At 35.4% G+C, this 14,821-nt stretch overlaps 2 protein-coding genes across 2 annotated transcripts; both read right to left on the bottom strand.

The window, feature by feature from the left end:
- Positions 1-312: 312 nt before the first annotated feature.
- Positions 313-7,654, bottom strand: LOC135694951 (cystinosin homolog). The gene is made up of 11 exons (XM_065213849.2): positions 7,348-7,654; positions 6,814-6,883; positions 6,534-6,609; positions 6,026-6,135; positions 4,775-4,889; positions 4,651-4,676; positions 4,227-4,326; positions 3,644-3,763; positions 3,179-3,349; positions 2,771-2,888; positions 313-2,370 (listed from the first exon to the last, which is right to left on the bottom strand). Exons 1-11 carry the CDS (start codon positions 7,430-7,432, stop codon positions 2,114-2,116), a joined length of 1,248 nt encoding a protein of 415 aa, XP_065069921.2. The 5' UTR covers positions 7,433-7,654; the 3' UTR covers positions 313-2,113.
- A 1,382-nt stretch (positions 7,655-9,036) lies between these two features.
- On the bottom strand, positions 9,037-14,488 carry LOC135694954 (uncharacterized). The gene is made up of 6 exons (XM_065213851.2): positions 13,972-14,488; positions 13,404-13,604; positions 12,501-12,740; positions 11,921-12,151; positions 10,739-10,959; positions 9,037-9,360 (listed from the first exon to the last, which is right to left on the bottom strand). Exons 1-6 carry the CDS (start codon positions 14,209-14,211, stop codon positions 9,312-9,314), a joined length of 1,182 nt encoding a protein of 393 aa, XP_065069923.2. The 5' UTR covers positions 14,212-14,488; the 3' UTR covers positions 9,037-9,311.
- Between the last annotated feature and the right edge of the window lie 333 nt (positions 14,489-14,821).

The raw sequence follows: 14,821 nt of genomic DNA, 5'->3' as shown, positions 1-14,821 counted from the left end.
AGGTTCGCTGTAAAGGCGTCATTTTTCATGAAACTGAGCTATTTTTAGTATGCAAGTTGTCGACGCATTACCTTCGTCATAATAAAATTACACTCACACTTGCGATGTACGCTTTTGCAAAGTCAATAGACACTAGAAACCACAAGTGTCTTAGCGAAGCTAAATTGAGAATTTTTAATGTAAAGAAGGGTGAAAATTCCCTTCGTAGCTCTTCGATAAAAGGAAATTTGGCTACTGTGAGAGAAGGAAATCAAAAGTGCGAAACTTGGAAAAGTAAAAAAACAATTTCTTGCAAGGGAAAGAATTCTAGACTTCTATAAAGCGATCCACGATGAAAAAAAAATTGAAATTGATAAATGATGATAAAAAAGTTTAATTTCACTTTTTTGCGAAAAATTTACAACGACGATAGACACCAGGCCCTGAAATGAGAGGCGATCAAGCGCGAGCGCCTCCACACTCGCCTCAGAAACTTCACGGGCTTGATTGCTCGAGGGCCGAGCTGATCATTACAAAACATAAGTGTAAAGTTTTCATGGCTTTCGCAAATCCCAAGTAATGTTCATATCACAGTTTCTATTTTCCATCTGCTCGCTTCTGTGTTGCAGGCCTTTTCGTTTGACGCGAGCGATCACTTGCGATCGTGTTAGCACTTGCGCAAACCCAACCAGGCGAGCGTTCGCAAAAAACAGTAAATTGTGAGGAATAAATGACTCATCAATTAACACATTTCTAGTCATTTTTTGTGACCTAAGCAAGTGACATAGACGATAAAAAGCCGGTATCTCAAAATATAGGAAATATAACCGAAAAAATGCATTTGAAAATCAATTCCACCGCGAAAATATTTAAGGATACTATAGGCACTTAGTATTTTAACTATGTAAGCACTTTTTGTGGGCAGTTAAAGCGGTTTTAGAAAGGTTTGGAACAACTTTTTGTTATCATTCGGCATAAACGTCTTCAAGACAATGGTGATGTACATAAATTTTATCAACGAAGCACATTTAATCCTTCTTGCAGTACATTAAAGGTCATCGTAACAGTTCTTTTTCAATTGGTTTTGAGGACAATTTCTTACGACTGTTGATTGCGCACATTTAAGAAAATATGATAAAAAGACAAAAATAATCAGGAAGCTTGATCAAGCACCTAACTGAATCGAGGGGCTTGATTAAACAAGCTCCTAACTTTTGCTCATTTCAGGGCCTGATAGACAGCAAACACCCCACGATAACGTATATTAAAATCTACTCCAACACTGCGCAAAATGACCCATGGTACAAAATAAGCATCCCCTTTGCGAAGGATTTCACCGTAATTACTGTCTGTGCATTACAAATAATCCTAGTGGCATGAATTCTAAATAGCTGTATTGCAATGAAAATCAGAACTATTAAGGATGATAAACCTTGGCTTTAAATCGAAGTGTTTTTAAGCTTAATGCTTTTAAGGTTTCGAAGTTATTGGTTTGACACATGCAGGAAATTAAACACGCGATACAAATAATGCTTGTTATAAAACTCTTTGAAACATTGGATTGAAGGAAGTACCTTTATTGGCTGACAAAATATATCCGGTGTTCCGCCAGGATCCGTTCTAGCGACTTTGCTTTCTAAAACTTTATTGATTAATTTTCACTTGGGGGAGAGCTTTGAATATTGAACTTTTCAGAAAATAATATACTTTTCGTATGGAGAAATTGCAGAGGATGTTATATCATATTACATTAAGGATTGAAAACGACTTAATAAAACACATTGGTATGTTTGAAAATCAACAATTGTAGTACTCTGTTAAGGGCCTCTTCAAGTATCTTAAACGAATCGTATTAGTTTGCCTTTTGCACAATATTCTTGAAAGTTTTCTCTTGTGCTATCAATGTGGTAACTGTACTGAATTGGCTTGCCATCAGCGTCATTACAAAAGATGATTAAATATAAAATTAGCTGATTCTTGAATAATGCACCAAAACAACTACTGAAAATATTTCTCCCACTATAATAATCCAATTAGATTCCTTTCGCATGTAACTTCGGTGGTACTCGGCGCACTTTCTTATCAAATTCCAAAGAAAAAGCCAATCAACTAAAATAAATACGGTCTGCTCTACCTATGTTATGAGAGCTCCACGTGAATCAGAACTATTGTAATTCGGATTGTAAGCTGGAGGGGGTGATGAACTGCGTATGGCTACGTTAGGGGTGCTGTGGTTTGTAACATTTGTTGGCTCCGGAATTCTTTCATAGTCTTCTCGGTTCCTTTTCCGGTAAAGTACGTAATGCTGAACAATGAAGAGCAAATCAAACAGGATTGAAAATAGGCCTAGTCCAAACTTGGTCAAGTCACCGAATAATGAGCTCCACTCATCTGAAAAAGAAGTTCTCTCCATTGTACAGAGCAGAATAAAATGCATTACTACTTATAGACAATGAAATATTGTACTAGACTAGTTTAAGTTTATGCATACCCAGGCACACAGAGGGGTTCAAAGGAGATGTTACCCGTTACAACTTATTGCTATTGTTGATTGAAAGTCTCTTTGCAATAACCCCTTTATCATTCCTCAATTTGGAGACCCCCACTGGCTTAGAAGTTCATGTTTCATGACAGCTGTTTCTACGACAAAAACTGCCTACCAACCACTGCAACATATACGGCTGCCTGCCGGCTTATCAAAAATATTTACGCAAAAAATGTCCTGATAAGCAATGGCAGTAGATATAAATTATAATATTATACAATTAAATATCTAGGAGATGTAATATACCGTTATTATGAGCCAGAAGAAACAGCTGTATCATGCTCAAACTGCCACCTGTGAAGTCTAGTAGAACGTTTCCAATACTCCACCCTACCGTGCTTTTTCTCTTGAAGTTCATATATGCCTAAAGAAGCAATGAAGTCATCAAAATAACGTAGTTAATGTAGTCAAAACTTTCTGACAGAGACAAGTTAGGGGACTGAGAATCCTGAACCCCTCCTTAGCACCACATTCCAGTCAGTATCCTAAAGTTAGCTTGAAATCGCATCTGGTAATAGTTGGCCTGTCTTTGGTCCAATCATATTGTGTAGCAAGTCAAATTTGGCAATACATAAATAGCTCTGTGTCAATACTAGCATCAACACTTATGTGTTGGCATGTATGCTCCTGACTAAAATTATCGCATGTGCTCACCTGTGGCATATACTTGATAAGAGTCACAGCAAGTTTTATGTAGGAGAAATAGTACAGGTATGTTAACCAGGTGATTGTCTTCAGGAGGGTTAACACCAAAGAGACAATAGCAAACAGCCAGCCACCTGTGACCAAGATCTTTGCTATTTTTGATACTTTCTGGTCTCCTTTCTAAAGAAGAAGAAGATGTACATACCATCCTTGAAAACAAATATGATTTCTTTCATCACATACAAATTTTCTTGAATTCATAGTTAGGAAAAGAATAAAAAAATAACTACTACAACCAAAATTTCATTTCCTATGATAATCAAAGCATAAATTGATAAAAAGAGGTAAAATTGAAAAGATTTTTTATTCAGATTTGCACAAAATTTAGCAGCCTATATGCAATTATGTGGACAAGTAAAGCAAAAAACAAGGACTTATTTATTTTCCCTTTTCTAACCATATGAAGATGATTACCTCATATATGATGCACTGAAATATTGTTATTAATGTACAGAAAACAGCATGTATTGTAAAGAAAACATCATTTGATTCTACTGGTATAACATCACCACCATATTTGTCAAAGTATTCTGTCTGCAAAAAATGAAATAAAAAATGTTTGAAACAGGGCTTCATTTCCATATTCAACAGTCATTATCAACATTTGGGCTCCACACGGGGTATCAGAGATTTCATGACTTTTTGTCTACTCAACAAAAATTTCTGAAAAAAATCTTGTTAATCAATGGCAAAACTGGTCAAACATTTCAACTCACAGAAATCAAAATTTAATTTCTTTATTTTGCTCCTGTCATTAGTGAGTAGTCAAACTACTAAGTGACATTTCTGCAAAAATCTGGCAGAACAGGCCCGTATAATTCAACCAAACATTTAGTTTTACAATGCCACACAGAATGTTTGGTCAGTTTAACCAAAGGCTTTAGAGGACATTTGCAACACATTTGCTCCAGAAGTTGGTTCAATACCTGATTAACAATCTGAAAACTGTAAAAAATGAATGCACTAGGAAAATAACATAGAAAAAAGCAGTGCTTACCTGAATTGAATTGAAATAGAACAGACCAATGTTGAAGAAAAGATAAGCCAAAAAGCCTGTTATATTATATGCCAAGAAATCAAAATTCAATCCAATGACACTGGAAGAAAAGATGTCTTTTCAGAAAGATGTACAGTAGACTCTGGTTATAGTCACACAAAATGTTGCCTCAGTGGTGACAATATTTGGGTCTCAAAAAGGTATTATGACTTTAAGTGGAGTTGACTCTAGCAATTTTTCAATTATACATTTGAAACAATGTTCATACTAAATTATCTGTGTAATGATAAGAGATTTATTTTTAAATGATGGTAAAACCGAAGTACTTAGTTGGTAAACAAAACTCTGGAAGTCCTAAGGGCAAAAACTAGCGGAACAAATATAACCATCAAAAAAATGTATTTATAGAAAAATACCTACTAACCATTTCCTCTTGAAATTCACCCATATCTAAAAGAAAACTTGATTCATGAAATAACAGTTGTTAAAAATGTTGGCAAATCCATTCATAGTAGAAAAAATAAATATCAAACCAAAAAATTTCTTACCTGAGGATAAAATGAGACTGACCAGGCAACAAAATATGCCCATCCAATAACCTGGTTGATGTCAGTTAACAGTTTGGATTTCACAACTTTTACGTCAACATGTATAGCATCAATGCTAAAACATAAATTGAAAACCTAAGTTATCAACTATGGGAAATTTCCCAGCAACTCCCAACAAAAAGTAATCAAAAATTTGTGGCTAATAAATTTGCATTTAAAAGGCTCCAGTGTCAATTTGAAACAGTCATCCTGGCAGTACAAATAAATAATTCTTGAAAATATCTGCTGGCACTCTTTAAAACTTTTAAATTTGCTCAATTCATGCCTGGTTTAAAATCCCACTATAATACTGGTGTGGAGATTTGAGCAAATTTTTATAATAATAACTATTCTTTCCTTACCTTATTACATGAAAATAATGTGATACACCAAATGATGGGGAACAAATTAATGCAATTGAAAATCATCGCAAATAGCAAGATTTGATTTCAGCTAATTGACTGCACATGTTCAGTGATATTTAACAGAGAACTAGAACAATCATTTCTTTTCTTGCCTAGACTAAATGCAGGCTTACCTTACTAGCTTTACTGAAACAATGACAAGAAGTAAATTGCACAGAAATGTACAGGAGGAGCCAGGACCGCTTCAAGGCTTTGGAGAGAAGCAGGAGGGGCCTGAGGCAAAACCAAAAGATAAGGCTCCGTGTGAGTGGAGCAAGCAGAAATTTGTTGTGACCATGCCCTTCAGATTATGTATTTAAGATAATTTTTTGCAGTCATATCTTGCAATTGTTTAGAAAGTTTTACTATTTTTAGGCATACTTTTGCTTCGTTTGCATAATTCCATTCTTAAAATGAGGCCCCTAGACCCTGAGACCCTGGTGCAATTTGCACCCCTTACACCCCCCCCCCTCTTGGCAGGCCTGGGAGGAGTCTTCACCATACTGCATGGCTATTGAAGTGGATCAGAGTTTGGGAAAGACAACTCCAGAGCGATTTTCCTATCATCTCCAGAGAGGAGTGATTTTCATGTATATATGATGATGATGATGAAGATGCTCATTTGACTGATGATGATGGCATCCTGCAAAAAGGGGATCTGCAAGAGGTGTTTAATCAAAATTTCCACAGGAGTTCAAACATTTTCCTGACCATGTCACAAACTTGCCCATTTTGAAAATTGAAACTTAACAGGTCTACACATTCAGCCAAATGGTTGAAACTAATGGGAGAATACAAACATGTGTACTTTTTTATTTCCTTTGAATTAGTTGTTGCAGTAATATGAGTTTCTCCAGGATTTTTCCCATGGACAAAGACAGCAACTGGCTCCATTACACGGCTTGGCAAAACAATTATCTACAAGAAAAATATTACAAAAAACCCCATAGGTTATATAATGAATAATCAAATATAAAATAAAACACTCAGACAAGAATAGGCTACCAATGGTGAAAGATGCAACCAATAATGTAAAAGGTTACGTTGCAGAATTACATTTTAGCAAATGTTGGTATGCCAAAGGTATGATCAAGTATGCTATGCACACAATTATTTGACCTGACCCTGTCCAGGTGCACTGCCACATATTGGATGCTCCAATGATGTACTTTTTGCACTGGTATAGACTCAAACACAAACCATTTTCTGCTTCAATTATGATCTCAGATGACTTTGTAACCTAAGAAATCTCATCAAAAGGTTACACAGCCCTGTTGATATAAACCTATATGAATGCTAAAACATAGTTAACATACCTGATTTAGAAGAGGACATGCAATGTTTGGTTTGGTACTGTTCAGAATGATCACTGCAGTATTGTTCAATATGCCACTAAACAAAACAAAGAAAATTAATCTTGCTTCAAAAAACCATCTCACTAATTATATTTCGTAATATAACTTAATTCTACAAGATTCTTGACAAAAATTTCTTTGTGAAAAGCTGTTTCAATTGTGGATTGGGGCAGAAAATAAAGGAAGTTACATTTTAAGGTTATGCAGTCAAAGCAAATGCTAGAAATAGAATTATTTTTACCTGAATTGAATTGCAAACGTTGTATGGTGTCCAGTTTCTACGATATCAGCCTTTGTCACAACCAGAGTCACTTGAGGAAAAGACATGCTTTGTCAATGAGGGGAAAATAAATGGATCATTTTACTTAAGATAATTACTCCTCATTTCTAACAGCTTCCAAATATCAATAATAAAAAATAAAAAATTTCAGAACACATCATTCTTAAGTATTTAAATTAGGGAGAGGGGCTCTATCAACGATTAATTTATTCAATGACAAAGCTACTCCTTAACAAATCTCCTTCAAAAAAATTTTCTTACACTACTAGTAATTTTTATAGTATTCTTAAAACAATGTTTTTATTTGATGTTGCTTTAGCTTACTTTTTGTCCTATTAAACCAATCATATTATATGAACTGGAAAAACAACAGAAATTTTGGGAAAAAATAACCTAAAGATTGTCAAGCGAAAACAATGCGGCTTTTACAGATAATTGTACTAGAGATAAAAAAGATTAAGAACATAGGCTTTGGTACTCCAAGAAGAAGCTTACCTCCTCTGTTCCCCGTTTTCTCGGCAAAAACACGGGTTGCTAGCAGCGTCATTAGTAGGAAAATAGTTTTCATTTTTCTCCACATTGTAAACACAGATTTGATGCGGTAGAGTTCAGCGTTCTGCTCCTCGTTTAGTAAGCTTTGTAACTTTTAATATTGCGCAATAATGTATAAATTACCCTGTTACAAGAAATACGGCTTTGAACTTCCTAAATAGCGCCACTACGCTTGGATTAAACATTATAACATTCGCACCAGAAACATTTTGTGCTTCATGTGATAAGGAACTGGCATCTCACGTGATGCTCAAAGCCCAATTTATTTGTTGTTGTTGCTGTTTCACCTTGGGTGCAGATAATTAGTCAAATTGTCACTTTCAATATTTTTTACCTTGCAAAAGAATTTAAAAATAAAGATTGATTGGTTAATAATTATCAGCTCATTATTCACCAAACTTATATGGTAATCATTATTCTATTTTAGTAATTGGTAGCTTTGATTGTATCGTAGTTACTTGGGGAAGCCAAAATCTGTTTACACTTTTTTTATAAGAATTAGTAAATTTGATTTCAGACTGGCTGTTCTAAGTGTTTTCAAAAATCTGCGGCTGAATTGTTCTTAATCTTTTCTTGAATTATAAAGTGTAAACTAGCTCAGGAGTAATAGTTTAGAGCCAAAAAATGTAGAGGGGGGCATAGAGCTTCCTCTATACTGGACAAAAAACGAGCGTTTCAATTGTTTTGTCGTTATCAATTTATTTACCTTTTCATTTTTTCTAAGGTTAAGTTAGCTTCCAATATCCACATGTTACTTGAATATCTACATGTTTGCCAGCATTTATTGAGCTTTCAGTTATCACGAGGGTTATCGAGGTCACACATTTATGCAAATGTCAAGAATTAATATCGGTTCAATTCAATCAAAAATTTGATGCTGGCAGAAATTAGCCATGATATTTTAGAATTACCAGGAAAAAAGGAGATGGCGCAGCCCTGCTAGGGAGGTGCTCCTTTTTTATAGCCCTGCTAGGGATGTGTTCAGGCCTCTTTTGCCAACAAAGTGAGTAAAACATTGTTCATTTGGCGACAACTTTGAAAACGCACGGAAAAGCATCCCCAGATTGCAAAATGATTGAGAAGAAACATTGTTCAAATCATCAATTTACAGTAGCACAGCCGCTGCTTGTTTTTAATTTGTTCTCGTCTTTTGACCAGTTATGAGGCTCGTGTTCTTATCATATTCTTCTTAGAGAAATAGTGTATTTCATTCTAGCTATCAAATTGGCATCAAAGGCAGAAAAGCAAAAACTTTTTGTTTTGCTGTTGGATGTGTATTTCAAAAGTAGGGAGCATATGTTGCCAATGCATTCTACGGACATCGGGATGCAGTGGTGATTTCTTCAAAAGTATTCAAAGGGTTCTATAGATATGAATTGCTGAATTTTTGAGACAATGCGGAGATAGGGATGCAGTTAATTATTTCTTATCTCTTCGAAATCTGTTGTGCTGCTGGTTCTGGTGTGACGTTGCCAACTGGTTGGCTCGCGGATTGTATATACCCCCCCCCCCCCCCATCCTATGTAAGGGATCTAGAACACAGGCTATCACCCCCACCCCATCACACATTTCCCAGCTAAATAACCAATATAAGCACGAGACAAGGTCATGAAGGCCTTTATAAAAAAACTCTTTCACTCTGGTAAAGCAGCAGTTTATGGGAATAATACATACATATTTTGTTACATATATACTAATTGTTTATTATGAAATATTGTTAAGGAGTCAACTAAAGATTGATTAATAATAAATTGGCATACAATATCGAATGAATATCATTAGTTTTCCTGTAGGCACTTCAACTTAAAGTTTATCAACATCAGAAACAACCACACAGAAAACTAGTTTTCATCAGTGTTAAAGTTTCCAGCAGGTTTTTCTGTTCAAAACTTTGCTTTTTGCGATTTTTAGCTGAAAATGATCAATTTAGCTGCAGCAGCCATCAGACTTGCAACCCTGCAAAAAAATTCAAGACTCAGTTATGAGATTTCAAAATGTACTACAAGGGAACAGACAATTTTTAGAAACAAGGAGGGCTCGACCTGTTAAAGATAATTGCTAAAGAATACCGAAGTGTGACGTCATCAAAAAATGTATTTTTGGAATGTTTTTTGACAACTTAACCTGAAAGAACAGCATGAAATAATGCTCAATAAAAAAAGTTAGTTAAATACGTTCAAAGAAGCGCGTCATATATGGCCAATAAAGTTTTGGTGATAGATTACAGATTTTCTGGCATGGTTCATTAAGTTATGAACCAAGACGAGGTAACAGTGATTTTATGGGAAAAGAGGCTGGGCTTGTGTAGCCATATATCAGCTAATTTGTAACAAATTCAATGATTTTGCACATTTAGAGGTATTTTTCTGGGTTATATGGTCAAAACTGAAAAGTCTACAAATAAATTTTGTAACGTCATCTCGTTGGTACTCTATCACCCTAAAATGTACAGTACATCTCAAAGTTGCATAAAGAGCATGGGTTGCTCTACAATAAATTCATTTACATTGTCATATGTCAGGGAAATATTGTAGAAAAACCCTCTAGAGCATCTCAAATTACCTGATATCTTGAAAGTTCGGGGTCTGAAACAACGGCTCCTTTTTTCAAGCTTCATACAAAATTTAGAGCAACTAATTTCAAAATTAAAGCATTAAATTTTAAAGTTTTAAAATTGAGAGGAAGCAAGCTCGTTCTTTCGTCGAATTTATGGGTCTAATATATTCTTAAAAATTCGAAACCACAAGGCTACAGGCAAAATGCTGAAATTATATAAATTCACTTTTTAGAACCTTTTAATACTCATTGAAAATTCACTTACAAAGTCTGAGATGAAGGCTTTAGGAGAATATTTCAGAAAGAGATAAAACTCTAAAAATATTAGAGTTAATTGCAATAGACTTTTAACAAATTTTGTATCCAAATTTCTTGCTGATAATAATTGCAGGAAAATCAAGGAAGCAAGCGGATCTAAGAAGCTCCTTAAAGTTAGGGGACTATTTTAGACATATTTGATGTTTTTGTAAGCTGCGATAGACATGTAGACAAATCATTACACATTTTTATCTTCTGTTAGTTACCATTGGAGCACAGTGTATTTTTCTTAGGTTCTAAATACACAAAAAAGAAAGCAAACCTTCTCTCTATGACGATAATAAAAATTCAAGGTGCAAATAGTTGAAAGGTGTTTGGTGGAAAAGGTAAGCAGTCTTGCAGACGATTCTTTGAACGATGGAAGCAAACAAGTGAGTGTGACCAGCGTGAGACAGTCACTCACTTAATTTTGACCTTGAGGTCTGAAAGAAATTGGAAACTGGAAATAAAGCCTACTCACCAGAAAGGGGTTTTAAGCACCCCAGAACCAGCAGTTTCTGGTTTAAAGTTGGAACCAATTTTGGATGAAATTTCACCAGGTTTTCCTACATCTTTGCAGTCTGATGGCTTCTTGCTTTTGGTTGATGGGACATTACATGTCATTTTCAAGCAAAATCCATTTGTTATTATAGCGGATAATGATGTTTTGAGTTTCGGGATGTATTCCACTAGCTCTGCACACTATGAAAAATACAGTAGATTAATTAATGGATCAAAACATTTGCATCAGGGCAATATTAATCGAAAGAAAGATTAGTGGCTAGTGAAAATATTTCTTATCACAATTTGCAAAAATATTTTTTATCACAATCATTGTACATTCTGGACCAAATATAATTGCTTTGGGTCATGTTTGAAGGGAAGACAAACAAACAATTAGAATCTTTAGAACACGAACGGCGAAAGTGGGGAAGGTTGTTATGGGGGTTTAGCCCCCCTCCCCGAATTTTCTCGAAAATATTTTCAAGACCATAGGCAGAGCCACATTGCTGTTGATTTAGGCATCTTTAGCCCCTCCTCACACGAAACATTCTAACGCCCTCATTATATAGCATAAAGAATGCAAATCAAGTGTTATTGAAACAAAGTAAATAAAAGTATTAGAAAAGTGAAACATTCATAACTAGAATACATTTTTTAGACACATTACCAGTAACAATTGCCGATTTTATAAATAAAAGACAAACAAACCTGGAATTTCTAACAATCAGTGTAATATGTAAGGATAAAGGATAATTTCAGTTTTTGAAAGTTCTGTTTGTATGGAAATGCCATAATAAACAAAGGTGCATTAAAATTTGTGAAAGAGAGATTCTCTTTCATGATGAAGCTGTGATCAAAGTGTTTTTCGGATTAGTGGTACAGTTACTGGTACATCAAAATGGAGTTGAATTTGAATTGGAGTTTGATTGAATTTGAATAATCTATAAAAGACCAAATAGAATATAAATGCTTAAAATCGCTGAAATTCAAGAATCATTTAAGAATAATCTAATGCTCGGGCTTTATCAAGAATTCGATTTTTCTGTTTATTTTATTTTTTGGGAAAGTGAAAAAATGTTTGTTCACACGATAAGTCTTAGACGTTTAAGAATATTGAAGCTCAGCAAAAAATTAGATATTAGGTAGCAACATAACTTACCGTTTCTTGCTTCGTGACATTCAAAACTTCGCAAGCATCTTTAAATTCTTTTTCAACATCAAGGAAGGTTTCAAATTTCTTGAAATACGAAGAAAAAACCATGTTTGTCATGAAGGCACAGCTAGCCTGGCATCGCTGTTCCAAGTCATAGCGGCTTACTGGAACGCCATCGAATTCGTTCAGCTGGACTTCTGCTATAGGCTGGAATTTGTCGAAGCTGAAATCCTGGCACTAGGATGAAAAGACAAACGGGGATGAATGACACATCGATTCTAGCCAAAATAGAAGCAGACTTCATTGTTTTAAAGATTATTTTACAGGTTGTCATTCTGCTGAAAAAAGCTGTTGTGTAATAAAAGAAAACAAAATATTTAGCAAGTTCAATAAAACAAGTTCAAGCCCTCATCTACTGATGAGAAGCAAAATCCTAGCAAGTATCATAAAAAAGGACGGTTTTGAGCATAAATGAATTACTAATGCCCAATGCTAGAAATTTGAAGCAATGACTCCAAAATCCGTCTGATTTTCGATCAAAACCTAGATAGGCCCTTAAAACTTGGTTTGAAATACAATCTCGTACCTTGGCATTAGGGGGCCATATTTGCTTCTGAATGTTTGCCCTCAACTTAGAGAGCGACGGTATCATCGTTGTTGCCATGACGATTGCCAGCTTCGCTGAAAGTGGAGCTTTTTTTACATAGCATCCAACCGTGTTACTCTGTGAAGGACAGGCAGTGAGCTGCTGAAGAACGTTGCCACTATTTACGTCAGCCTCTTTTAGCTTAGCCAATGACCGGATCATCAACGTAACATCAGTGCACTGTAACAAAGTGTATAGGCACTATGTTTTCAGGGTTTTGCTATTTGCAAGAAAGTGTTGTCAGTAAAGAAAAAGGCAAAGACACGAATTGCAATTTAACATAGAAAATGGTATTTACGAAAGCGAAGCTGTAACCAGAGGTGAAGTGGCCAAGGGGGATAGATATTCGAGAAGTTTTAACAAATTCTAGGTTCGGGATAGTTTCGAGTTATCCTGCCAAGGTGTTGCAGAAGGTGTTGAAAATAGCTTTGAAAAAAGCAAGCATTTCACAACATGCAAGTAAAAGCTTTTCGTCTGACACTCCTCAGAATATAAAACGTCCAAAAGAACACGATTGAAGATATATACCCGGTTGTGTATCGATAGGCCAAACAAAAAAATGCAAGCACATGACCGGCATAGTTGTCCAATCAGTGCTGCGTGCCTATAGAAAAAATTCAGGATCATATTGCGAACCTCTAGCTATACATAATTACAGCGAAAATTGATTGACAATATTGCAGCGGGTCTCGTCAGGGATAAAATTGATAGCTTTGCCATCACGTTTAAGACGTCATTTATACATTTTACGATTTAATGCAAACAGGTTTCCAACAAGTGTTCTTTTGCCATAAAATTGCAATATGATACTTTAGCAAACTGAAAACTTCCAAACTAACTTACTATTTTCATAGAGTCTCCACGGCTTCCTGTTAATTTAGCGCAAAATTCTTGAAAAACCTTAACTGCATTCTTTGACCTTTGTTCAGGTGTCTCCTTTTCCTTCTTCTTACAAACATTGAGATGGTGGCAGATTTCATCAACATTGGCACCATGCTCTACAGCGACAACAATCATCCATGTGCTTTCAACAAGTTTCTGGCACTAAAAGCGAACCATACTTGACAGCAATAGTACAAAAATAGTTTATTTAGACGATATCTGGAGGGGAAAGTGTTACGGTCTGGAATTTTGTTATGCCTGCTGACATTTGTTGCAATCATCTTTTAATAAAGATATCCATTCTACAGGAAATACTTTTTATTTGGAGGCAAAAACGCCAGGGGACAAGATACTCACACCACAAAAGAATACGTACCACACCAATCGTGGGTGAGAAAAATTATTGCAAGATTCATTTTATTTATGTTACTCAAAGGAATTTTTTTTGTCTTGTGTTACTCATGACTAAAAACACATAAATAATACATAAATGCTCCATTTGTTAGTAATGATAAGATATATTTCATACCTCTGTTTTTCTTTCATTTTTGTTGTTGCAATACCCTGACGCTTCCCGCCTCACAAAGGCGTACATCCTATCTTGCGAGAGCAGACCATCAAAGATACTCTTTTTCTGAATGGTTCCATACACAAAACTGACAAATTCTTTGCACAATTTATGGCATTTTCCGTGGCTCTCCACCTCAGCACTGAGAACAAAAGAAAACTGGCACCAAAGAGCAACTATCAGCAGAAGTTTCAAACACATGCTTGCTAGCGAATTGAGATAGTTCCACGTTACAACTAAAATGTTCAGTAGGAGGGATTCCAAGGCCTTTTATACCCTTAAAGCACAGCATCAAACAATGTTTAGCAGCATAAACTTGGCGTATCTCGTAATGTCATCTGACATTGTCCTAGACACCCGTGTTGATCTAATAAATACATCTCTCAAGCTGAGATTTTGGTCTGAGTTTTTAAGTGACCTACAATCACTGCCAAAATAACTTGGAACACCTAACACTTATCGCTGTGCTTTTCTATTTTCCATTTGTTTTCTTGAATACTACCACTTCCGTCCCCCTTTCCCCCCAAAACAATGTTGAAAGTATAGAAAAATATCAAACAATCCACAAGAAAAAGCGTACTCCAGAACCCCTTTCTTTTTTCTATAGTAAATCAACATTGTTCCTAGGGGGAGAGGGGGTTGGCTGAATTTGCTTTGTAAACTGACGTTAGTATTCCAAGACTTTTGGCAGTTATTGTAGGTCTTATCAACTCAGGATCACATGCAGTTTATCGGGACAATTTCGTAAGTGGTTACATTAACCTTTAAAAAAGTAAAGTAAGACTAGAAAATAAGTTTTACACAATTTAAG

The sequence above is a fragment of the Rhopilema esculentum genome, chromosome 8 (genome assembly GCF_057945365.1).
Source record: "Rhopilema esculentum isolate cy_ngs chromosome 8, ASM5794536v1, whole genome shotgun sequence".
NCBI lineage: Eukaryota > Metazoa > Cnidaria > Scyphozoa > Rhizostomeae > Rhizostomatidae > Rhopilema > Rhopilema esculentum.
This window is presented reverse-complemented; position numbering and strand designations above follow the sequence as displayed.

Coding starts and splice junctions, on each gene's coding strand:
- LOC135694954 (XM_065213851.2), bottom strand. CDS start 14,211: ATGTGTTTGAAACTTCTGCTGATAGTTGCTCTTTGGTGCCAGTTTTCT. Junction 12,741..13,403: donor GTGGAGACTCTATGAAAATA/GTAAGTTAGTTT, acceptor ACTTTGTTACAG/TGCACTGATGTTACGTTGAT. Junction 12,152..12,500: donor TATGGCCCCCTAATGCCAAG/GTACGAGATTGT, acceptor TTTTCATCCTAG/TGCCAGGATTTCAGCTTCGA.
- LOC135694951 (XM_065213849.2), bottom strand. CDS start 7,432: ATGTGGAGAAAAATGAAAACTATTTTCCTACTAATGACGCTGCTAGCA. Junction 6,884..7,347: donor GAAAACGGGGAACAGAGGAG/GTAAGCTTCTTC, acceptor CTTTTCCTCAAG/TGACTCTGGTTGTGACAAAG. Junction 2,371..2,770: donor TCTTCTGGCTCATAATAACG/GTATATTACATC, acceptor CTTCTTTTTCAG/ATGAGTGGAGCTCATTATTC.